Raw genomic sequence first — 26,812 nt, forward strand, 5'->3', positions numbered from 1 at the left:
AAAAGCCCAATAAATAAATGGGTGTTATACAGCTTTTCTTGACTGATACAAATTCCTAACTTGATTTGCTAATAGTATTAAAGTGTGTATAAAACTGTCCATTGGAGATGCTTAATAAAGTGTGTATTAAACATTCTGAGATTTCATGTCATGTCATGTCACATGTCACTGACTGTTCCTTTCAAAACGAAACATAAAATGGATAGTGTCTAGGACAATTTAAGTACCGAATTTACAAGTGTTGCAGTGTCTGTAGGGTAGTGTACGGTAATTGAAAGTTATTGAAAAGTACACTCAATTTAACCTTATTGTTAATATTTTCATATAATTTATTTATTTTTCTGAAAAAATGATCTTAATATTAAAATAATGGCCAACCACTTCCAGACCAATAGAAATTGTTTTTAAACAGAAATAGTTTTAAGAAAATCATCGGCATGCCTAAAAGAGTATTTATCCTGACATTAATGAGAATTTCTAAGTTATAAAGAAATATAAATTTAATTAACCACTTTATTATTTCACTATTAATATTGTCTCGTTTGATTTAGGGGAAATTTTAAATCAGAAGAAAATAAAGAAAATATTACTCTTTTACTAATTTACTTTAATATAAACTAAAGTAACAACTAATTGTCATTGGTATGTTGATTACATGAATCACCTCTGTAAAGGGAAGAGAAGACAACATCTCTAAGGTCGATGACACCGTAGGTATTGGTTATGATTGTTTTGACCTTTAGCATCCGAGACTCTAATTGGAAACAAAATGACTACAGCTATAAACAACATTGAATGATAATTACAGAAGATCAGTGGTCACTATCGTATATAATTTAATTAGCTTTTGTATAAAATTGGGTATCAAGAAGAATCAAAACGCACAAGTGGATCATCCTCATCCTGAGGATTGCCCATAGCCAAAATATGTTTGCGGAATGAAGCTGCTGCTTCCTCCCTTTCTTCTAATTTCCCCAGTTTGTCATATACCATGGCCTTAAGATAGAAAGCTTCAGCTGCCAGTTCATGAAACTGCAGGGAACAAGAAAATCATATCCTAAATCAAAATGCAATCTAAAGACATTTGGATGTTGAGAAGCAAGTTGTTTAAGATGGGACGGTACAGGAAAATAATGGGTTAAATGAGACAAGTTTACTAAGGGGGTATTTTACAAGTGACTAGCGAGCTTTCAACATCACAAAACAACATAAATCTTGCGTGTCCAAGACACCATAAAATCAATTAAATAAACATTTATCTAGTATGTAGAAGCAGAGATGCAGCAAAAAAAGGTTTACAAATGAAATAAGACCAATGAAACTGTCAGGAAGCTAGTAAATATGCAGTATATTGTGTAAATGAAGTATTGTAAATTAGGGATATTATGAGTTGTATAATTGTGTAAACGGTGTCTATTGTAGTCAAGACACATTCATTTACATGGCCTCTCGTTTTTCTCCCTCTCTTCAGGGTGATTTACACACAAGATTAAAGCGCAGAAAGTTTGCTTACCTCCAAAAGTTGAAGTTCTTCGGATGCTTGTCTCAATGAATCTATCACGATCTCATAATCTTCAAAGACTGAAAAAGAAATTCAAATTAGAAAAGGGATCACCCCCCTCGAAATAGCCATTAAACTTTCCGGCAGCCAACGAAAATGTGGGAACTATGAGAACCAAAAATTCACAAACACAAACATCTACTTAAAAAACCTTTTAAGAAAAGAAAAAACCAGAATTTCATAAACAAATTACTCCATAATTTTATAGCCGAGTATGCAACATTGTAAATAGGTATTTTGAAAATCACAAAGAGGGGGAGAAATTCAATCTTCTGTTTGAAAAAAATGAATGGGAGTAAAGAGAATTCAACACAAAACAATCTGCCAAACCAACCAGAGACGACTTCAAATGTGATAGAAACCCTACTCTTGATACCAGATTCTCCCAAAACTGTCCCACTGGAGTTTACGGTTCACACTTAACTGGCCAAAACAGAGTCAAATTGATTCTCTCTAACCATATCATAATTGTATCCTTTCTCCCTTTTATTTTAAATTTAAATTTGTAGATATCTTAAATACATAAAATATCTTCAGAACAAGCATCATCCTCAAATTGCCAAAACTCTTCCTTACCCAATTTCCATGACTTAGCCACAGAGAAAGAACTTCGATGTTTGTCAAAAATGTCTTACCTAAGTTAAAACACTCAATCCATTGGACAAACTATGTTAAAAGGTTCTTGAACAATTTTCCCCTATTTGATTACTATCTTTTACAGAATCAGAAATTCGGCTATTACTAGTATTGAAATACTCGCAAAAACAGCATATGTTTACTTGTAAGTAGACAACAAACGTGAAAAGCATGGTCTATAACATCAACGATAAACAGTTACATACCATTGAAGTTTGAATCACACAAATAGCATTTGGCTTCAACAATATAGGCACGTGAGCGGAGTTCCAAACCACCATGACCAAGAATCATAGGGAAAGCTCCATGGATAAGGTTTAGAGCCCTTGTGGCATGACTTGATCCAAGAGAGAGCCAAAGCTCAGCTAGAGTGAGAGTAGCCGAGGCTTTCAGAAGATCCAAGTTAAATGAGAGGCAGAATGAGAGACTTGCTAAAGCATATGGAAGACCGAGAACTGCATTCCCTGATTTCTGGTAAAACAAATAATGAAGGCTTTAAAGTAAACAAACAGTAGAGAACGCAACAATGGGAAAGCTGGGGTTGGGACATTATAGTAGACTGTTAGTAATTTAGGATGAGTCAATAGACCATGCATTAAAAGGAAAAGAAAAGAAATTAATCAAACAGTTAAATCAGAATGAAACAAATAAAGAAAATTGAGCCATGACTTCCCTTGAATAATAGAGTGATGCTGATGAGCGCTTACAAACAAGTACAAGAAACACTATCCACACTAGTATTTGCTTAGTGCTGACTAAATTTTCACAACCATCGTACTTTTTTAATTTTCAACTTTTTGCTCTTCACTTATCATATTGTAGAGTCTGGCCTAGCCTGTAATGTTACTGATTAATAATCAAAATTTTCATTTTCTGTGTGATGATGAATTGGAGAGATGTCACTTGGCAGTAAATTCTAACTCATCAGCAATTTGTAATTCTATAATCTAGAAAAGTGAATATATTTCACTGATACAATGAGAATAGGACGAGAATAACTCTGTACATACACTAATATACCTAAAATCAGGAAATTATTGCTAAAACTGCTGTGGCTAAAAAGGATAGACAGATTATAATTACATCAAATCCTATCATTAACAGCATAATCAGACCAAACATTAATTCTGATTGATTTGCATATATCAAATCTTTTTTCATTCTGATTTCTTTCCTTAATTTTATTTTCAACATTACCATATCAGTATTAATTCCAAATCTGAATTAATTACAAACCGAACTCAGCACATAACAAGTTATCCAAATGAGAGCAAACAAGAAGAAAGATGGCTTGATCCGTAGTTTTTACTATTATTAAATAAAAAATGTGCTTGATAGTATACAGACTACATGCACTAACACGTCTGTCAGACAATATGATAACATACCTTGTGAATCTCAGCAAGTAAAAGAAGGACCGAAGCATTCTCTACTTGAAGATTGTATTTGTAGCACATGCAGAAGAGGGAGTGTGCCACAACAGCTGCCTAAATATCATTGTATGAAAATTAAAAACAGTTCAGTACAGAGTTAATACAGTACAATTATTAATTGTTCCCCTATTAACACTGGCTAACTGATTGAGTTCACCCATTTTTTCTAGTTTGATACACACAGTAATGAAATTGCATACAGCAAACTTGATATAGTACAAGGACAGTTTTAAAACAGAATATAGTTATTAAGGGTATGATCCCATGTTTCCTAAGAAAGAACAATGGTAACATGCAGTATAAATTCACGAACCAAACTGTGAATAACATGTGGTAGATTTTCTGTATTTGGTAGATTTTAGTAAATCGAATAATAGAAAAACCTCTCTGAATTGTTTTGCTGCAAGCAATGTGCGAGCATGGCGAAGGCTTGCTTCTGTTTTTAGCTCCATATCTACACCAGTAACTCGTGATGCCAAAACACCAAGTTCATCACACAGTTTCTGGGCTAGCTTTAATTTTCCGCTACATGATGCCCAATTAAGTTATTAACTGTGCAGAAATCTCAGATGCTAATATTTAAAGATTCTTAATACAACTAATGAACTAGGCCACTTACCGATGTAAAGCATGCTCATGAAGCAGCTGCAACTTTAGCAGTAAGATTTGTGATTTTGAGACGGACAGAAACTTCTCTTCTGCTATTTTAAGGGCAGAAAAGGCATCTACAGACAGAGACAAGGGAAGATGTCAGCAGGAACAATAAGGATAAAAGGAAAGAGAAGGAGCTCGAATGGGTGATAGTGAACATTCTATCATCTGATGAAGAAAGAAAAAGACCACTCTGTATTAACACAAAAGGCAATATGCACTGTAAATGATTTCCATTGAGTTGAATTCATCACGTTATTTTTCATAAAAAGTTAGACTGGCAACTTACAAACTACTAGCAAAAGAACAAAAACAAATGCAAATGTGTTAACAATCACATACAATATTTTGAAAAAAAATGGTGGAATTCCATTCAATTTTATGCAACCAATCTAACCTTTGTATCCTTTATATACAGCCAAATGTTGAATGAGCTTTACATATGCTAATGCTGCATCTGACGAGCTGGGAAAACCAATAAAGATAATTAAACAAAATGGAGATAATACAGTTGTTTTTCATAATAAACAAAGGTCATACAAAATAGCAACTAGGAATGTGATCTCTGTAATATGTTCAGCACAGAAGCTACCTTGATGCATCAGCAAAGCAAGTTGCATGTACCAGCACATTTATTCGAGACAGCGGTGCGCTAAGAACAATTGAAAAAAATAATCAGATTGTAAAATACATAGAACAAGCTTTCGATATATAACCAAAGCACAAAAATTAGCATTATATGCTTGTGAAACTAGAATTATATCTTTTTAATCATCCTAACTGATGAAAAAGGATTAAAACAAAACATATAAAAACTGCCAAGACAAACCATGCATTCTTCTGCTTTATTTTATTTATAACCATAACTGCTACAATATAATAAGGGCTTAAGGAATTTTAGTCAAGATGGAGGTTAGTGTACCCATTTTGATTTATCTAGCTGAGTTTGAAAACATAGTTCACCTGGATTAAATTCTAGAATAAAAAATATTGAGTGATAATTTATTTCTGCGTGTTTGGTAAGCAAGACCTTGATAGCAACTAAACTATTTCACTTTTAAAATGAATAGCAATCAGTACTATTTTTTTTCAGAATATAATATAATGTGTTTGTATGTGCTTTGTCTCCCTCTCTGTCGAGTATTTTGTCTTCAATTAAAGTGAATAATTTTCCACTTTTGCTCTTTGGCTTCATACAAAGGAAAACAGTCACTTCTCAAGCTTGACATGAAAAGCTAACATAATACCATTAAATTTTTTGTGGGTACTGAGAAAGAAAATCATCAGTGTATCGGACTTAGAATGGACCAAAGATTAAGAAAATATTTGAAGAGAAGGGAGACTGCAAGGACAATATCCATCTTTTCAAAAATCCATTCAGACCATGATTGCTGTTAATTTTTTGCATTCATTACTACACCTGTACAGTTGTACTAACCCATACATAAATGCCCCATAAAAACAATTATCTTCTCTTTTCAGAGGGTGTGTGTGTCATTTTTACAATTTTTATATTAGTTCCTTTAATGTAGAAATTTATTGAGTTTTGGACCTTTTATGAAAACCCATGAATACTTCAATTTTTTCATTCAACCAATGTGACCCATGAATACTCTGTTAGGAGCTCCACATTAAGTAAAATAAGCTAATTGATGAGATACTTAAGCCTTGATGTTCTCCCACCTAATGGACTAGTATTTTGGATTGGGTTTTCCTCTTGTGCTTAAGTTCTAACAATTGGTGTCTTTATAGAGAGTTGAGTTACAAAAATGGATACTTATAAACTGGAATAAGGTGCAAACTGAATACTAGTAGGTGAGCGAAGTTGTCAAAAGGAAAAGGGCCACCTCAAGTTAGTGTCAACAAAGTGAAGCCGCCTTAGATGTCAACTCTTACACTTCATTTGGATGGTGTGAAAGAGAACGAGGGAGTGGAAAATGAAACAAAGAAAGAAAATTAGAATGGGAAGTAAGGTTGTTTAGATGAGTTAGAAGAGAGTGGAAGGTAAGATAGTTTTATTTGTTATTAGTAATTTTATTTATTATCTTTTAATACAATTATAGAAAAAACTAAAAAAAATCCATAATTGATTACAGTTTTTCGTAATCGATTGTGAGTGCCCCATAATTGATTACATGTACAAAAAACACTTATTTTAACAACATAATTGATTATCCTGCATCTTCACCTACAAACCAAGTCAACGTGATTTACTCCACATTTCCCACAACCAAACCGCAGAAACAATATGAAATGGGACCCACAATACTTTCCTCTCACAAATCACTCCAAATTAGCTCAAGTAAACCAACATCATCATCTCTAATCCTCTCATTTCCATCCACTGCTACAAGTCAACGGCAGAAGCAAACGAAGAAATTAAAAGGGGATGACAATGTTAAGAGTCCCAAATTGAGTAGGATGAGCTACTTAAGCCTTGAGTTTCTCCTACCTAATGAACAAATCTCTTGAGTTGGACTCTCCTCTCTTGTGCTTAAGTCTTAACATAACCTTTCCCAACAATTGTTATGCCTAGTACAGCCAGTAAGTCTTCACCTATAACTTTTTCTATCTGACAAATGGAAGGAGTGGTCTGTGGTGCCACATATCCCTTACATTGAAGGCTTCACCATAATAGATGATTTATATATGGATTAAAATCCAGTAAAAGTTTGACTATCGCTTTAGAACAAAAAAAATACATTGAAGAAAAGCAATGCCAGCTTGTTAATTTTTTTATTAATAGGTTAGCTTTAAAGCAAAGGAACTTTAATCAATTATATCCTGTCAGTATACAGTTTCCCCAAAAAAGATAGACCATAATTAGTGCAACCTTAGTTTATATAAACATATCTGAAAACAAAGAGCAACTTTACCTGCCATACAACTCCCAGGCAGTTGCACGGAGTATATAAGATGAACCCAAAACTTGCAAAACAGATCCAGGAATTGAGGTTGGTTGTGCGATGAATTGGGAAACATTAGAGCTGCTGCCAGATCCAATCTCTTGACAGAAAACCGGAGAACCTGTTGGCTTTTGTAAATTCCTAAGCCAAGCTGTACTAAAGGCACCGTCAATTGTCATTGCAGAACTCTCATAGCTAAAATCACTAATCAGCTGAGAACTCAACCGAATTTCCTGCCAGACATACAAGACAGACTAAGAATTTGATTCTCATGTTCTGCAACTGTCACCAACAAAAGAATAATCACAAAGATTTTTACAACCTTGCAAACATTAACTGGGCAAGTACTGAGCTTCATGCTAGTTTTTGGACCAAATGATAGCAAGGGCCGCTGAACATGCTGCAATGAAGACACTACATGATGTAAAATGGTGCAGTAAATTTTCAAGTGTCAGTACCCACTAACAGGACTTAAGATCTACTTTAAGTTAGTATAGAGCTCGAAATAACTTAAAAAAACAAATATTAATTGTATACTTTAAAATGCATGGACTGCGGATTCAACTTCAACAATAATTAATATTATTGAGATCTTAAAATTTATTAGAATTAGGTCATATTTCAAAACACACCTAAACTGTGCAACATCAGTTATGATCTGATCCCCAATTTCCATCTTCAAGAAATTGTTCACTAGAGTTTCAGTGAATTAAACTTGTATTCCATATATTGTGTCTCACTCCTACTTACTCAAAAACCTTTGCATTCCAAAGCTTCTCTCTATCTCAAGTTTAGAATTCATTCTTTCTCTCAACTCATCAATCAACAACCACCATATCTATCATGTATTGTCTGTTAAAGGGATAAACTAAGGCACCACTATTCAATGTGCCTGGTAACAACATCCAATACCAAGGTAAAAAGATTGTGTAATAATGAAAAGAGTATCCTGCTACACTTAAATAGCACATTTGGGAATGTTCAATTTCATAAAGTGGTTGTTTGCAACCCAAATCGCTCAAAGAAACTTAATACATGAAGAATTGGGAGAAACTGAAAGGGGAGAAAGTTTTCTGTTAATATCTTGATTAGAGAGTTATTTCTAGTAGAGTGTAAAGTAGTCTCTGTATCTTCCTGTAATAGAAAAGACAGCTAGGATAACTAACTACAGTTGGCATAACTAACAACAGAAGCTGAAACACTGGTTTTGCCAGCCGTAATTACTTATTCTAGCAGTAGTTAGTTATGCCAGCTATAGTTTGTATCCTAGTCATCTTTTCTATTAAAGGCAGTTACAAAGACTGCTTCCAATATTTCTGCTAGAGATTTAATAAAAATTAATGACAGAAAACTTTCTTTCGTTCCAATTATCAGTTTCTCAAAAAAAAATTCAAAACACAATAGCAATAGAAACAAGAACAGTCTCTGAGACTCGAGAGAATAAAATGGGAAGTTCATACCTAAGATATGGATCAATGACAGATTTAGGGACTCAACTCTTTAAGGGAGAGACCTTTTCCCATCTCAACAAATCCTTTTTGCTAGGTAGGGTGCAAAATTGATGCTATAGTTTGAAGTATATGTATCATAACCAAATTCTAAGTGAATTTTGATCTAAAGGAAAGTCCAGTATAACATACAAAACTGTATTATACAATCAATCCATTTAACATTTATATGGACTCAAAGTCAATCCTTCCCTAAAGCCCTCCTTAAGACTTCTAGTGCCATCCTAGCATATACTTAATCTATCTCAATGAAGACTATGCAGGAATATTTTGTTTCCTTCTCATAGATACATCACACCCTGCAGTAGACATAAAGCTTTTAAGGTTGACCTCCCTGGCATAAACTCATACACCAGAAAATGCAGGTCTCATCTCAATCAACACTTGACAACTCTTTCTTATTTCAACAGTGTAACTCGTGTACTTGATTGTCTGTAATTTGCACAATTCTTCTGTGTCTCTCCTATATTCTTATACTAAACAGATCAAACTATTTGAGGTTTGAATATTTTAAGAAACTAAAGGCACAATAAAATTTTACATTATCGTTTGGGAGTCATTCGAAATATATGCTATATGTAAGTACAACTTAATAAAACAAACTACTAGCAGTATAAATACTTGACGTAATCAGAAAATTTCATTACCGTTAGATCAAATTTGGCCATTGCCAGATGATTGGAAGCCACCAACCGCTTCAACTTTAAACTTTCTGCTCTCTTTAAAGAACCTCTCAAGAGTACAAACAATTGTTGTTGAACAGAGAGTGAAACACCTATACTTGTAAAAGGAGAGTATGATGATCCCAGTGTCCCAGCTGTACTTGAGATACCATTTTCAAACAACAAGTTTGAAATAGCTGCTAAAGTATATGCGAGACAAGTATCATTACTTTGCTGCACAAATGAAAATTGTCAGTCTTCACACATATGACTAGTATATCAGGAAGAAAGATCCTTGTAGCATAGCATACATAGGCAAAATTTGCTGACTGCTTAGGTTTTGCATATAATTGGTGAATACAGATTACCAATTTTATTGAATAAATAAAACTTATTTGAATATGATTACCTGCTGAGAAACACGAACTGCCTCTGTCAAAACCTAAACATAACAACCAATATAAGGGTGGCACTAAAAGATAATGCATAGAAGAACAACTATATTGGCTTAATAGCTATCTGAGTACAAAAGAATACAAAATAGTAGAAGCCTTAAAGACTAGAAAAAGGTAGGAATGCAGCATGTATCAGATCAAAATACCCAAAAAATTACCTCTAATGCCAGCTTTGGATGCCCAAAGTGAAACTGCATCATCCCCAAACATAATAAACCAATTTCATATCTTCCAAAGGCATTACCACCAACTGAAGGAACAAAATCAAATCCTTCAGTCCCTGCACTTTTGCCCAACAAATAAAAGATAAGTTCAGTTGCAAGAGATAAAGCTCCTCAATCCTTTTTATTGGCTAATAAGTCACTCAAATACTTGGGGTTATGCTTTAGAAAATGGACTTTTTAAGTCTAATTCAACCTTGCAAAACTGCCTTGTAAGGTGAGATTTACATCTACTCATGTATATTATAAATTAGTCACATTTCTAGCTGATGAGGGATTACACCGCTCCACGCCAAAGACCAAACATCTCAAGCATATAACTAGATATTTCCGGGTGGCACAATAACGGTTTGATAACAAATGGCACAATAACTCCAATAAACCTTGTTAGGATGGGCTCTGATATTTTAAAAAGTGAACTTCAAGCCTAGCTCAACCTTAAAAAACTAGTTTGAACAATGAGGTTTGCACTTACTTACATACTATAATTTAATCATATTTCTAGTCGATGTAGAATCTCCAATAATAGACAAATATAGTTATAAATGTATAATTCACAGCAAACGACAAAAGCTATAGATGACGGAAATGAAAAGGTTTACACAATTGCATATGTTGAGATTCTAAATTCAACAAATATCAATGGCAGTAAATTCCAGATTAGGAGTATTAATAAAAGGAGGAATCCTACCAACCACATTGAAGACTACCATTTGAAAGCAAGTTAATTTACTACCTTGCCAACAATTTACTTGTTAAAGACTTTTTGTATTGCTTCTTTAGTAACACAGAAGTACACAACAAACAATAGCAATAGGATAACGATGCCAATGATTTTGTTGGGTGGGAGTCAATTGCAATTACTGAGGTTGCAATGAATATCCATTGATGATGAACAAGAAAAAATCAATGATACCATGTTCCCGATTACTTTATATCTAATTACTCAACAAATGATCCCAAATATAGATCAATGCTGTCAGAGAGATGAAATAAAGAAACAACTGTTCAATTACCTGTAATCAAAATAACAATGAAGATTCTCCAAAGCAGAAAGATAATCATCATGAGAAAGACCATTCAGGTAGCTCAAAAAGTGAACCTGGATTGATGTGAAACTCAAAATCATGGCTAATATTAATGAAATAAATCGACAGGGAATAGTACTAAAAACTCTAATAAACTTAACTGACCCGATGCAGTTCAGGTGCCAATTTTTGTAGCTGCTGTAGAATAATCTCAAGTCCATTGTAAGATACAGCATTACCATTCCTGAATGATATGAATACGACTTGAAAGTTAATATAATTCCTATGCACTGCTACAACAAGTTCTTTTGAAATTAGAAAAATCAGGAAAGTTCTAGGTTTGCAAGTTATTTACTTTTCAATAGTATCAGCTTGCTCCTGTAAGTACCCTTGTACCTGCCAGTTTGTTCGCAAAAATACTGCACCACTCTGATCAACATCTCGCAGAATATTACTTGAAGAGTCCCCATAAGGACTAACTACTCTAACTTTCTCACTCTGTTTGGATACTGAATCAGCAGGCACATCAATATCTGTGCACGTGAGTTCCACCATTATCAGTAAGTTGTCTCATTGTATCAAACATTGTTTTCAAAAGCAAAGGCATAAATAGAGAAACTCAAAGAAGTGCAGAAGAAACAAAAAAGTGGGATTTGGTAATTTGGTAAATTCCTGGTCTATATTTTTCAAGTGCTTCCCAAACTACAGAAAACACCAAAATAGTAGCCTCATGAAGTTACTATACCGTCAACTAAACTCAGAAGAGTCTTGGGTGCATGAAGATGAAACGGAACAGCTCCACTAGCATCCTTTCTTGCTTCAATTTCCTCTGAAACCTTTTCATAGACAAAGTTCTCCAGGTCCATGTTCTCATATTCAGAATATGTCTCCAGATTACTACTACAATCATCTAAACTATGTTCTTCATAGGACGGACAATTTGAGAGTTCTTCTTTACAATAGATCCCGAGGTTAGTCAAGAGATGGGATAGACCCTAGACATTGAAATTAGAGGTTACATAAGGAGGATAAGTTTCATTCTAAAGAAAAAATATGAAAATTACACACATAAACTAAGCATATGAAAACTAAGCAATAAATATTTTCATTATAGACTTTAAATTGTGTTTAAATTTTAAAAAATAATAATCAGAGAGTCAAACTTGTATATTAAACTCCTAATAGCTACTTGATCATCAAGAAAACAAAGGATATCAAGTGATGAGTCCATTCCATGAATTTTAGTAATATCAATGTAAACTCATTCAAACGCGACATTTAGACAACAAAGACTATGTTAGAAGTACCAAGCATTATTATGGAGCTTCAAAGAAAAACAACTTCACCTCGTCCCACTTTTTATTGACATGGATAAAGATCAATTTAAATCATCTTAAGAATGCTGGAAAACGCATACCTCAAATGATAACAAGTTAAAAGCAAGTACACAACGCCGAAGAAATATCCCCAGGTTACTGTTCATGTCCAAAATAATCTGGTCATCTTCAACAGCACCTGAATAAGAACTCCCAAGTATTCCTGAACCACATTTTAATATCAGCAAATATGTAAAATTGATCTAATGTATAAGCAAAGATAAAATTTGCTGAGACTTGCGAGTCAAAAAAACTAAAAAGAGGGAGGCAAAACAGACAAAACATAGAAAAAATGGTTAAGGGCTAACAATATTAAAGTTGATAAACTCACCTCTTATATCACTAAAAAAATTGAACAAATCATCGGGTGATGACAGGGACGAAAGTCTAGTCATCAACTGATCAATAATCCAGGAAGTCTCCCAGTTTTGGCTCATCACTCTCAATTGATGTACGAGTTCATCCAATTTAGGCTCCAAGATATCATCGCACGACTGCATTATCAACAACATTTTCAAAACAACACAGGCATAAATAAAATCTTTGACCAGCATGAAGAAAATGTGATCCAACACGGGATTAAAAAAAGTCAAGAGAATATGGGAATTATAAAAACAAACAAAATTATATACCCATTCCATCGACATTACCTCCTAAGATAACTTGTTGAACCAATTATATTGAAAAAAAAAACATTTTAATTCAAGTCATCAACAAGACAACAAGGTGAACGTTTAATTCTAAGCTACACAATAAGAAAATAAGCACAATTCTGTTTGGAAAGGACATGTTTAGATAAACAACTTTACTTATAAGCATTCATATGAGAGTAAAAAAAAAAGTTTCTCCATAAACTTTCAGCTCAATTATAAGTTGAAAATCAAATTCTGAAAAAGCTAACATTAGTGAGTTTCAACAAATTAATTTATGCATAAATTAAAAGTCAAATTTTGGAGAAGCTGGCATGAGATAAACTTTAACACAAGATATAACTAATCAGACCTTCAAAAAGAACAGGCAAGGCACAAAGTTAACTAATCATCCCAGACTGCGATAAATTCAGATTCAAACTATACTGGAAATGACAGAATTAATTGAAAAAGAAATTGTTTCAGCAGGAAGAAAAGAAAAAGGTGGCGGAGACCTTGGTGAGGGCTAACAAGAACATGCCCAGGCGATTGTGCTGAGCAACGGAAGAAAAATTATATGGGTAGGGGAACGATAATTGAGTGGGTGGAACATAGATCTTAAGGAGTATGCAGAGCGAGACTTTGTGCGGCGTGATTGCAAATGCACCCGGCTGTTTCAATATCCCACCCATTGATTGTCTTCGCCTGCTTTCTGTTTGAGAAAATGCTTAGCTGATTCTGCAACTTGAGCACAGTGATGATGTTGTGTTCACTTAGATGCATAATCAGCAAATCAAGTGAAGGAGGAAGAAGCTGCACATGATTGGATCACTCTGTGAGTGTGCGTGGATGTTTTGGTCTAGGGTTTGGATTGTCTTAGTAAAATTGGAAGTAAATTTGAAAAGCGCCAACTTCAAAACTCTACACTGTATTTAAATTCAAAAGTAATATATGGCATGCACCACTTTCACAGACAACACAAATATGAAATTAAATTAGGTGTCAAATTTATATCTCTAATGATTTTTTATATTATTTTATTAAAAAACTTACTAATTCAACCCTTTGTTTTATTTTTCTTGTTTTTACAACTTTAAAACTATAAGTAAATTGTATAAAAAAAATGAGTGTTAAGCTTAACACACAAAATATCATTTTGCACAAAAGTACTTTAATTTTCGTATAAATTACCAAAAATGCCTTTGACCATATTTTAGTTTTCTTTCATTGTTTTGAAATAAATAAATAAAATATTTTGATATTTAAATATAAAATATCTTTCATATATAATATTTCAATAATATTTTAATTAAGTATTAATATTTAAGTAAAAAATATGAGTCGATTTTATTGGATTGAAGTAATATAGATTAATATTATAAGTGGAATTGATATTTTCAAATAAAAATATCGAAATCTCTTTAATTTTTTAAATACTACTTTATCGAAATACTAAGTTTTACAGACATGTGGGGAAGATGAGAAGAAGAAATGATTATAAAATAAACCCAATTATGAAAAAATGTGCTTCGAATATTATTAGTTTAGGTGTTTTTTATTACTTACATATTACATAGAAGTTGGGTTAGATATCACAATTTCATTATAGTTTTTTTTTATTTAATGTGAAGTTGTAATTGACTACACAACTTTACATTTTCTATTTTTTTAATCTTGTTTTTAAATTATTTTAGCCGTGTAGGCATATTCTTTAATTACATTATTATGTTAAAATAGGTCATAATTTTAAAAATCAAGTAAAATAAAATAAAAAAAGATAATTTTAATCCATTTGTTGAGCTATTAATATGATTGAATACAAAGTGAAAACAAATTATTTTATTGTTGCATTTATTTAACTATGAAATATGATTGAATACAAAGTGGACAAAATATATTTTGAATCCATTTATTCAACTATGAAAAATAGTGAAAATAGTTATAGAAAGTGACGTAAAACCTGCATAACTCACTTAATAAATATCATACTAAAAGGCAAATAGAATGACAATGATGTGAGATGGTTTTGGTTTTACTTCTTTATTTTTTCAAAATAAAAGTTTATTTTATTTTTATTCTTTATTTAATGGATATGGAAAATTTGTTTTATTAATGTCCTAATCTTCAACAACTCGTTCGTTGTTATTTTAGATATTAATTAAATAAACTTTTATAAAAAAAAGCATTTTATTATAAAAATTTAATGTTTTCAAGGGTCATATATGAAAAAGGATATTATAAATATATAAATATAGCATTAAATAAAGATTAAATAAATATAAAAAAAAATATTCTATAAAAAGGTTACCAAACTAAGATCAGATATAAGCTTTATTAAATTACTTAATAAACTAATAAAAATTTAGATATTTAAAATATAGACGAAAATCTGAAGAAACAAATACGTATTATACTCAGTTAATACAAAGTTCTTACAAGTTTAGATAATACCCATATACCAGTTCATCTGTCATTAAGTCTTTATTTAAGTTGTTAATTTATCTTTAATTTTTCATTTTTCATGTATGTAAAGACATGTTATGATTGTATTTGATATGTAAATAGATGTTTTTGAAGAAATGAGAAATCAAGATGTACAATACAAATCTAATTACAATTTAAGAAAAAATACTTAATTTATTTTTTAAACCTATATTATAACACAAACATCTTATCTTTATTTTATTTTAGTGAGAATCATATTAAGAAAGTGGACTTTAAGCCTAACTCAACCCCATAAAACCGGCTCAATGGGATGAGGTTTGCATCCATTTATATATTATGAAATGTCCTTATTTCTAGTCCTTAGGTATCAAATTCACAAAGTAATATTTCTCTTAAAAAAAATTTATTTTCTTTGCTTACTTTTTAAAAGTTAAAATAGATTCTCTACTCAACATAACAATATGATCATTATGTCACTGAGTTATATTAATATATAAATTATTACTAAATTTGAAAAAAAACTTATATTAGGTGTTTGGTACCGTGACGGAAAAGAGGAGAGCAAAATTCTAACCATTTTGTAATTATTAATTAATATTATAAACAAATTGCAAAGTTGAATCAATAATTTTTACATAAAAACTTATTAAACTTTCTTATGATATTTTAACAAAAATCATTCTTTCCAAATGATATGTTGAAAACCTAAAAAAATCAACATGCGTAAAACTGTATGTTTTGGATTCCCTTAGTAAAAAAAGTGGCCTGGATAAAGCAATGATATATAGTTGGACTATGTTTAAGAATTAATGAATTCATAATTGTGTTTAATTTGTTGTGAATGTGAAGGATTATGATTGTATTTATGTGTGTAGGTTGAATAACTTGAGGAGCTATATTTTTATGTTGACAACGTTGTTATATTGAAATAATGTTTTAAAGGATTTCAACTTGAATGGTGAAGATTGGTGATTAGTGGTTCATATTTCATTTTTTTTAAAAAAAAATCGTAATTGTAAAGTTACATGTAACAAATGTTGCAGAGGTAGTTGATAAAAACTGTAATTTTAATTATAATTATAATTTTATTGTGACATTACTATGTTAATTGTACAACTACGTGTTGAGGAATGTAGTACTTAGTTTTCAATTATTGTAAAATGATGGTTGCAGTAAATTTTAATGGGAGGTTTATGTATTTTGGAAACCTTTTTTTTACATGATGGATGAATTATGTGGGTGGGTGTTCTTGACCATAGGTTTATTGTCCAAAATACAGTTGATTTATTGTAACAACGTGTATGTACATATACCAAACATAACTTATGATTTATTTATCAGTAAATGGTGACGACATCATCAACTTTTTGGCACTGGACGCTAGACATAATATTGAAATTTTTAACATGGTCATTGTCATTATGTGGATGGTTGAATTAAATGGGAGGACAATTTTAAGAGGGTTATTGTCATTATGAGACTACATGGATTAGGTTGGTTGATGGTCATGAGGTGTGTGTAAAGTGACCTTAGTGGAGGACACCAAGATTCAATTATTCAATCTCATTGTGAATGTAGCTAGCTGACGTAAGTGATGACATGTGTAGGAATAAGTGGTGACTTTGAACTAATTTTTAGCACAATTAAATAATTTTAGAAAAAATTGAGCTTTGTGTTGTTGTGTGGGGTGGTGCAGTACATGAGAATTCACTCCACTAAAGGACACGAAGGTCAAGGTATGTAATCTCACTGTTAATGTAGTTAGTTAATCACAATCACATTATGTGGTGACCTATGTAGGAATAGGTGATGACTTGATATCAAGTTTATGCACAATTAACTAATTGTATAAATTTTAAGTTGTGTTGTTGTTGCGTCGGTTGGTGCATGAGGTGTGTGTAAAATGACATTAGTGAAAGACACCAAGGTCATGGGTTATGTGGTGGTCAGTGAGTTTCATCCCATAATAAATGGTGATCCATGTATTACTTTTTTCACATAATACAAAATATGTTAGGAAATGACTTAGTTTGAACCATGTTGCAGTCATTTTATTGTCACAATTGTCATCAAAAGTGGTGATCTTTGTATAAGTAAGTGGTGACCTGTGAAGCTTGGACACGACGGAAAGGTTTCGTTTTTGTGTTTCCAACACACCACTGACACATACATGCAACGGAGGCGCACACAACGCAATGTTAGACACATTTTCATGGGCCAAACACGACCTTGTTTCTAGACACGTCAGAGACGACACGATCCACTCCTTAGACACGTCTTCACACAAAATCTCAAACAAATTATTTTAATAAAAAATGCTAAAAATTATAGAAAAATGTTAAGGAAATCCATTTTAATTTAGAGGAAGAAAAGCATAAATTAGGAACAAATAATATATTTTTTCCTTAAAAAGATTTATAGTCCAAAAAATACACTATAAATCATATAGAAATTACAAAAACAAAGAACAAAATAGTTACACTTTATTAAAACCTGAGTTGGAACGCGACGCAAAGTAGCACTATGGTGTGGTGGTGAGGGTTGCTGAGTTGTAGCAAGTTCGCAAAAGAAGAAGAAGAAAGAAGACATAAGAAGAAGAAGAAATAAGAGAAACTAAAAGTCTTTAGAGAGGTAGTTTTTTTTTTTCTTTTTAAATATCACATGTACGTGTTAATGCTTTTTTTGTTTTGTGTTGAGTATGTACTGTGTTAATGATTTTTTGTTTTCCATTGAATGAATACATTGTCAGTTCTCAGAGCACGGTCTTAATGTTTTTTCTTTTCTATTGAATGCATACACAGTCAAAATAGTTACACTTTATTAAAACCTAAGTTGGAACGCGACGTAAAGTAGCACTATGGTGTTGTGGTGAGGGTTGCTGAGTTGTAGCAAGTTCGCGAAAGAAGAAGAAGAAATAAGACATAAGAAGAAGAAGAAATAAGAGAAACTAAAAGTCTCTAGAGAGGTAGTTTTTTTTTTTCTTTTTAAATATCACATGTACGTGTTAATGCTTTTTTGTTTTGTGTTGATTATGTACTGTGTTAACGATTTTTTGTTTTCCATTGAATGAATACATTGTCAGTTCTCAGAGCACGATCTTAATGTTTTTTCTTTTCTATTGAATGCATACACAATCAAAATAGTTACACTTTATTAAAACCTGAGTTGGAACGCGACGTAAAGTAGCACTATGGTGTTGTCGTGAGGGTTGCTGAGTTGTAGCAAGTTCGCGAAAGAAAAAGAAGAAAGAAAGCATAAGAAGAAGAAGTAAGAGAAACTAAAAGTTTCTAGAGAGGTAGTTTTTTTTTCTTTTTAAATATCACATGTACGTGTTAATATTTGTTTGTTTTGCGTTGATTATGCAGGGACCAATGTTAATATTTTTTTGTTTTCTATTCAATATTCAATGGTTAGTGTAATTCTAAGTAAAGTTTACATTTCCAGGAACTTTGAATTTAATTTTTTGTTATTTAATATTTAATACTTTTAAATAATTTAAATATAATCTATTATACAATTATATAATATTTTGTATTCTTATATAATTTAAATGTTTTGTTTTGTTTTTAAATTACTAACATGAAAATAATTCTTTTACATTTTAAATATTCACTTAAATTTTTATTAAAAAACAATATTTTATAAAGTTAAATTAAACTTTTTACTTTAAAAAATAAATATTAAAGATAATTTATTTTATAATAATTATATTAAAACAAAAAACAAAAAATAAACTTAAATAAATAACATAATAATTGAATATTTTTTAATAAATATAAAATATATTATAATTAATCTTTAATTTATTATATGTTTTATTTTTTATATTTATTTAGTAAATTTTGTATTTTAAATTTAATTTTATTATATCAAAGATGATAATACTTTTAATAATAATCATGTTGAAATTAAAAAGATAAAATAACCTTAAATATAATAATTAAAAGTTATTTTAAAAATATATAATATATTACATTATAATTAATTTTTAATTTCTTACATATTTTATTTTTTATATTTATGATTTGATTTCTATTAAATGAATTTATTTGATTTCTATTTTATATTTAATTTATTTTGTTATAGGAGTTTAAGATGAATATTCAAGTTACTGAATAAGAAGATGAAACAAAATCTTCGTGAAGATATGTTTCAAAGTTAAGAAAAACTCCCTGTGGTGGAAATAATATGATCAATTATAGTCGGTGTAATTTTTCATTCAATGGATCTACACTTGTGTAAGAGCTCATTTAGTAAACGAAATGTGAGATTCAATGATTGAAAATGTGAGAAAGGTCATATACTGACTTGAAAGAAATACAAAAGTTGAACATTCATAAGTTTTTGGGTAGTAAACTTAATATTAATTGATTATTGGACTAAGAGTAACACATATCTTTATTGTCATACTCATTATTTAAATCCAAGGTAATACAATATAGTTAAATTATTTTATAATTATATTTTATTGAGCACATAATATTATGTTAATTTATGTTTATATATTTTTTATGTAGATATTATAGTCATGAATGGTTAAATGAAAATTCACAAATACTTGCCTCACATCAAGATAAGGAATTTACTCATGAAAGGAATAAATATTTTAAAAGAGGTACTTTGATGATGCAGATGTAAGGAGATAGGTAAATATAGAGTTCGCAAACTTTTCAGATGAAAGAGAAGATTTTGCTGATGTTGACTCTTTAAGGATAAAGGAAAAATGGATGCAAAATCATGGTGGATTGTTCATGGAGCTCATGCACCAACACTTAAGATAACTCTTAAACTACATCTTGGACAATCATGTTCTTCTTCTTGTTATGGGAGGAATTGGAGTACATACTCCTTTATACATTATTTAAAAAGAAAGAAATAAAATGACAGATGATATAGTATTTGTCCATAATAATCTTCGTCTTCTCTCAATAAACTCCACAAATTACAAAGAAGAGGAAACTAAATTATAGGATATCGCAGAAGATGACTTTTCATTGGATAACAATTATTGATATTGTTAGCTTATCTCTTGATGAACCAAAATTAGAAGTTGTATTTTTTAATGAAGATGATCAAATGTAAAAGTCAAACACTATAGTTTACATAAGTACATAATTTTTTAAAACTATTTTTTATAAATGTTTCTCTTGATTTTTTCATATAACAAAATATATTACTACATTTTAATATATATAGTCATGTATCCCGTGTGCTATAGTTTTAAATTTAGCCGTATCTCCATGTTCGTGTTTGTGTCGTATCCGTGTAGTATTCATATTCGTGTTTCCATAAGTTTTTGCACAATGAACATATTTTGCAATTTTTGAAGTGAGTACTTATAAATATAAGGATTATTGATGAATTTATTGAAGGTGGGTGGAAGATCCAAAGGTTACCTTTACATTCCTACTTGATCATGGGTGATGTTCTTGTCAACGTGTTTCCATTAGTGCATTTATGCTAAATTTTTGTAAATTTGGATGAAATGATAGCTTAGTTCTTATAATATTTTTTTTTTCACTTTTGGCCCTCTTTATTCTACTTGTCATCTTTATCTTCGTTTTTCATTTTTTATAATTCCTTTTGTTATAATTGATGACAAAAAACAATTCGAGATATTAAACAAAAACAACAGAATAAAACAAAGAAAAAAAATTGAGAAAATTAAAAATTTATTTTGGGCTAACTATTTAATTGGAAAAAATTTATATATAGATTTCATTGATATTTGCTCTCATATGTTTTAATTATTAATTTTTGTTAAAAATTAATTACTTCTAAATGAATATTACAAAAAATAAGTTAAGAAAGTACACAACTGCAAGTCAGTGTGCAAATAACCTACCGGTCCTTTCCATTAATAAATAGTTTAATTTTCAAAAATTAAAATCTCTTGCAATATTCTAAAAACACTCAAAACGCAAATCTGGGGAATATCACCCAAAACCCTTGCGTTTGAGCTTCTTTCAACTCTTGATCTACGCTCATGGCTTCTCCGGTAACTCATCAATCCACGCATTCTCTCTCTCTTTTTGTTGCGTTCATGTTTTTCAATCGCCGCTAATAACTCTGAGCTGAATTGCAATGACAGCGAGCTGCAGAAACCACAGAGAATAGCTTGGAGAAGATCAAGCGCCAACTCGCATCCGCTTCCGGTAGAAACTTGTTGCAGGGACCACTTCTCAAGAGATCTGAAACCGTAATTCACGCACTCCCTTTATCTCAATACCAATTTCTCATTTCTCGCTTCAATTTCACTTTATTTTCGCCTCTACTCTTCTCTTTTCCTAATTCCAATTGTTATTTCTTTCTCACGCGATGTTGTGATCATGTTACATTACAATTACAATGCGTTCTGTTTTGTTGTTTGCTATGTAATCGTTTGGATAGCCAATTTTGTTTTTAAAACCATCTCTGCAGCCTTAATTGTCTCTTTTAGGAAAAAAAAAAACTAGCTAAATGCAAAAACCGCTTTTGTGTTCACAGCTGAGAAAATGGAACGAGCGTTGGGTGATCTTGGACCCGACAACGGGGAGAATGGAATACAAGTATGTCTATGCATGCTGGTTTTTCTTTGCGTGAGGAATTGGAAATCACTTTGATTACTGAAGTTCTGTATTGTTTTGGATGTTTTCCCTTTTTTAGGATAAGACGAAACGAACCTTCCGTGAAAGGGACGATTTTATTTGATGCTAATAGCACGATCACAGTATCTCCTGTGAATTTCCAGTAAGAACGGTGTTTCTAACATAAGCGTAGTTAACCTAGTTTCCAGATATGATACGAGTTTTGTTGGGTGGATTTTTTATACGTGACATGGTTGTTTATTTACTTCTGCGTGTTACAGGGGGCTTCCAAAGTATGACGGTTGCTGCTTTTGTATCCTTCTTGTCATTTTTATGGCTTTTAGTCCTTGCAGCGAATTTGCTAGCTGCTAACAGATTAATGAAAATCACTCTGCTTTTTACCTTAACTGCCCTCTTTAGATATTGGGACACCGCAGAAAAAGGATTACTTCCTCTGTGCCGAGACTCCTGGTGCAGCTAGAGCATGGGTGTCAACTTTACAGTAAGTTTTGCAATCCCACACTTTCTTCTTCCTTTGTTTGTAATAAATGGAATATAATCTTAGCCGTTTTTTTATTTGTTTTATTTTATGTTGTTGAATGTATTAGTATGTATGTTTTTTTTTTGTATTACAAAGCATCAGTTTGCAAGATTTATAAGAGGTGTGTAGCTTGCAAACAAGTTACTGCTCGGCTGAACCTAAATGTACCATGTAGAGCTTTACCATTAATTTGTTAGTTTCTTGCAAAACTTTGTTTACTTCTGTCATTTTTAAAATTCATGTAATAACTGCAGTCCTTCACGATTTTCTAAATCTTCTGAACAGTGTAATTTTATGTTCATGGAAATATACATTTGCTTGGAAAGGGAGACCTGCCGAATACTAATTCTATGTCATAGTTCAGCTTTTATATTTATGTTCCTCTTATTATTATTTATTATAATTATAATTCTTAGTTTTAACCGTTTACTCATCTGACATTAGTGCAACTCAGTTGGTTTTAAAAGCCCATAAAGAAGCTGTGAATTCCTTAAGTGGGAATGGTTCTACAAAGTTAGGAACTGTTGCAACGGTTGTTGCTGCAGCCAATTCAACAGCCTTGGAATGTTCAAAAGAAATAGAAGCAGCAATGCAGATTTCACTGCGAAATGCTTTGGGAATGATGAATAATAGGACTACTGATGGTCCTATGGATGATTTAACAATCATGAAGGTATAATCTCGTTCTGGTTTATTCTGTCTTTCTTTCTCTGTGTCAAATGTGCAAGGGTAGAGGGATCATTCTGAATTGTTAGCATTTGTGAACACGACATTGGTTCTTCTGTATATAGGTGAAATTGAAATCCTTGGAAGGAGAATTCCTCCCTTTCTTTAAAGACTCATATATCAATAACTAGTCTCTTCATTTCATTCCTTCATCCATTCTATCCAAGTATCCATTGGCTCGCCCACTCATGGTTCCTAACACATTCCCAACGTGACAGCAAAGATTAAATGAATATTTTTTTTTGGAAACTTTTGTTTTTGTGGAAGGAGTGTCATGTACAATGATAAAAAGTTATCTAAACCTTCATAACTGTTTTCGTACAACTCTTAGAAGGTGAAAATAAGTGATATAGAAAAGTACTTTTTTACCGAACCTTACCCAAATGCACCCTTAACTAGATAGTTCTAGCTAGAACATTTGATAAAGAAATTGTATGAATTTTGATTGTTTATGATTTGAATTATTTGTCATACTTCTTTTATAATGCATCAAACAATGGTTGTGCGAGGATACACAATATGGTTGAGATGGGATTATGATAAGGCTTCTTTGTATGCCATTGTCATGTATTAAACAGTAGTAACATGCCTTTCTTTTGTCGCAATATTGTTTTAAGATGGTTAAATTCCTCCTTTAATTTTGGAGTTAGGAGAGGTCTCCCTTTTTTATTACTGTTTACTTGGCTAACCCACATTTTCAAACTCTTGATTTATGTTCACTTGCTTAGCAAAAAGAAGTAAACAAATGAAAGGATAAAATACCTTGGGGAATATCTTTATTTCTCTCATAGTATTATCTATTATAGGAGGGAGGGGTTGTAATGGCCAAGATTTTAAAGAGGAAATGAGGACAACGGATATAAATAGAGAAATTATTTGTTTTTTAATTAGACAAGGACTGTTTGTATGTGGGTATTTATTGTCTCTTGCGCCTTTATGGTTCTTTATTGCTTTGGACTTTTGGTTCTGAAGGTGCTACTCCACTCTACAGGAAACACTAAGAGTGAAGGATGAGGAGCTACAAAATTTGTCTAGAGACCTTCGGGCACGTGATTCAACTATTAAAGATATAGCAGATAAACTATCTGAGACTGCTGAAGCTGCTGAGGCTGCAGCATCTGCTGCTTATACTATGGATGAGCATAGGAGAATTGCATGTGCAGAAATTGAGCGTTTGAATAAAGATTCTGGGATGCAGCAAGAGTTGTTTACGCAGAAGGTATGCCATTTTGCTGGTTTAGGGCTGATTCTCAGTAAACTGCTTGGGACAATTAACCCTTGGCTAATACTATGGGTATTACTTGCAATGGTCTTGAATATTCATCTCATCTTTTATTATTATTCTTTTTTGCAGCTAAAAGAGTCTGAAGAAAAGATTGGGAGCCTAAGCAAAGAAAAAGAACAATTAACCAGGCAGAGAGATGCTGCTATTCAGGAAGCAAATATGTGGCGCACCGAGCTGGCAAAAGCTAGAGAACATGATGTTATCTTGGAAGCAGCTGTAGTTAGAGCAGAAGAAAAGGTTAGGGTCGCCGAAGCAAATGCTGAAGCTAGGATAAGGGAGGCTGTTCATAGAGAATCTGCAGCAACAAAAGAAAAGGAAGAGCTTCTTGCATATGTGAATGTACTAAAAGCCCAACTTCAGAGGTAATCTTATTTTCTTTTGCCCTTAAATTCTATCTTGTTAAAGTAGATTTGTTGAATACTTGGCAAACAGTAAAGTGTTTTTGCTTTGGTGACTGGTTGATGGGTTTGAATCCAAAAACAGTCTGTTAGACCCTTCCCCGTATCTTCACATAGCCTGGAGTGGGGTATGTTAGTTTTTCTTTTTCTCTTTTCCCACCAAAACATAAAAGATATAAATACCTAGCAAAACTGGGAAAGAGAAGGAAACTTTTGATGGTTTATTTGTATTTTATGAGGTTGAATATGTGATCAGTTATGAAATGTGGCTCATCATAAAACCAATGTTGGCTTAACAGATAGTTTTCTTTTTAACAGGCAACACATTGATACAACTCAAGTTTTTGAGAAGACAGAGTCATGCTCAGATACAAAGCATGTTGACCCCACAGAAGAGAATGTGGATAAAGCGTGCCTGAGTGTTTCTAGAGCTATGCCCGCCCCTGCAGAGAATGTCGTTCACGTGGCAACAGATCAGGTGAACATTCAGCCTGTTGGAGACAATGAATGGAGTGATATTCAAGCAACAGAGGCGAGGATAGCTGATGTAAGGGAAGTAGCACCTGAAACTGATGGAAGCAGCTTGGATATTCCTGTGGTTAGCCAGCCAGGTACTAATCATCACCATGAACAAGGAGCTAACTCTTTCCATCAGCCCTAATGTTATTCACAGGTATACAACATAGAGCAAATTTCAATTTAGGCAATGTAATTATATCATTTTGTTGGATGAGCATGTACACCTTATTGTTTTCATTTTATCATTGCCTAATCAAGCCGTGTGATATGTGACCCTGTCCTGAAAGTGAATACCTTTTTTCTGATGTAAATGTAATGTAATACAACACGAGCTGACCGATGAATCTTCTGTGATGTGTAACATTTGATCAACGGATAGAGCCCTTTTTTCATCCACAATGAATAGAACACCCTAAACAAACTATTAAACTCAATTGAACATTCTCGCTCATTGAAAAATTGGCTTAATTGTTGTACAAAGGCATAAATATATTGCCAATCATTTGAAGACTTATTCCAGCGTGTTCCTTCTCGGCAATCCCCGGTATACCCATAATATCTGATAGAGACTTAGCGTGTCTTTGTTTCACATTTAGGTAAGTGCTTACATGCTGTGTTTGGATTTGAGAGTAGATTTGAGAGTGATAAAGGAAAATGAAAAGTGAGGTTATCTTACCTTATTTAAGAAAAAAAGGATAGAAAGTGGCGGAGAAAAAAATTATAAAATGACTAAATTACTTTTATTATTATAAATTAATTTTATAATATGTTTAAGTTATAATTGAAAGGGCAAATATTTTTTTCTGACTTCGTCTCATGAACAAGGGGAGCAAAATGTGTAGCAAATTCATGAGTGTCTACAACACAATTTTAAGTTTACTTATATTCACAACAAATGAGCAACCTTTGTAGGTTACTCCTGTAATTGAAACCTTCATGTGCAGTGTTTGTTTCCACATAAGTACTGTTCATGTGGAGGGAAGTAGATTCTTTACTTTTGTTTTCACTAATTTAGGCTGAATAGGAAAGACTGATTTATGGGACGATTCACTTTAACCATCCTTGTATATATAAGAGGAAAGTCCAAAAAGACCAGAAACCAGTTGCATATCACTTTTTACAAATTTAATCATCTGCACTGTGCCTCGTTTTTCTGTGGGTCCCGTTGTACTTTCTTCCATAACTACATTATTTATGTTCAGCTTTCACATTATTTGATTTGTGGTTTCATTGTATATGAAATGACAAAAGTTAATTCTAACGGTC

General features: G+C 32.0%; 2 protein-coding genes across 2 annotated transcripts; one reads left to right on the top strand and one right to left on the bottom strand.

The window, feature by feature from the left end:
- Window positions 1-575: 575 nt before the first annotated feature.
- Window positions 576-14,046, bottom strand: LOC137823422 (anaphase-promoting complex subunit 5). The gene is made up of 20 exons (XM_068628548.1): window positions 13,582-14,046; window positions 12,769-12,931; window positions 12,479-12,600; window positions 11,807-12,056; window positions 11,417-11,594; window positions 11,227-11,305; window positions 11,050-11,135; window positions 9,971-10,097; window positions 9,767-9,799; window positions 9,343-9,591; window positions 7,510-7,587; window positions 7,158-7,420; window positions 4,874-4,933; window positions 4,679-4,746; window positions 4,250-4,355; window positions 4,014-4,155; window positions 3,586-3,684; window positions 2,404-2,668; window positions 1,514-1,581; window positions 576-1,032 (listed from the first exon to the last, which is right to left on the bottom strand). Exons 1-20 carry the CDS (start codon window positions 13,756-13,758, stop codon window positions 865-867), a joined length of 2,781 nt encoding a protein of 926 aa, XP_068484649.1. The 5' UTR covers window positions 13,759-14,046; the 3' UTR covers window positions 576-864.
- Window positions 14,047-21,355: 7,309 nt separating this feature from the next.
- Window positions 21,356-25,890, top strand: LOC137823423 (uncharacterized). The gene is made up of 10 exons (XM_068628550.1): window positions 21,356-21,509; window positions 21,603-21,710; window positions 21,998-22,059; window positions 22,157-22,240; window positions 22,359-22,390; window positions 22,498-22,579; window positions 23,063-23,291; window positions 24,336-24,563; window positions 24,699-24,991; window positions 25,346-25,890. The coding sequence occupies exons 1-10, from the start codon at window positions 21,498-21,500 to the stop codon at window positions 25,686-25,688; spliced, it is 1,473 nt and encodes a 490-aa protein (XP_068484651.1). The 5' UTR covers window positions 21,356-21,497; the 3' UTR covers window positions 25,689-25,890.
- Window positions 25,891-26,812: the final 922 nt, after the last annotated feature.

Source organism: Phaseolus vulgaris, chromosome 8 (genome assembly GCF_000499845.2).
Source record: "Phaseolus vulgaris cultivar G19833 chromosome 8, P. vulgaris v2.0, whole genome shotgun sequence".
Lineage (NCBI taxonomy): Eukaryota > Viridiplantae > Streptophyta > Magnoliopsida > Fabales > Fabaceae > Phaseolus > Phaseolus vulgaris.

Coding starts and splice junctions, on each gene's coding strand:
- LOC137823423 (XM_068628550.1), top strand. Junction 22,060..22,156: donor ACGGGGAGAATGGAATACAA/GTATGTCTATGC, acceptor TCCCTTTTTTAG/GATAAGACGAAACGAACCTT. Junction 22,241..22,358: donor GTATCTCCTGTGAATTTCCA/GTAAGAACGGTG, acceptor TGCGTGTTACAG/GGGGCTTCCAAAGTATGACG.
- LOC137823422 (XM_068628548.1), bottom strand. CDS start 13,758: ATGGGTGGGATATTGAAACAGCCGGGTGCATTTGCAATCACGCCGCAC. Junction 9,592..9,766: donor CAGTTCGTGTTTCTCAGCAG/GTAATCATATTC, acceptor TCATTTGTGCAG/CAAAGTAATGATACTTGTCT. Junction 3,685..4,013: donor CAGCAAAACAATTCAGAGAG/GTTTTTCTATTA, acceptor AATGATATTTAG/GCAGCTGTTGTGGCACACTC.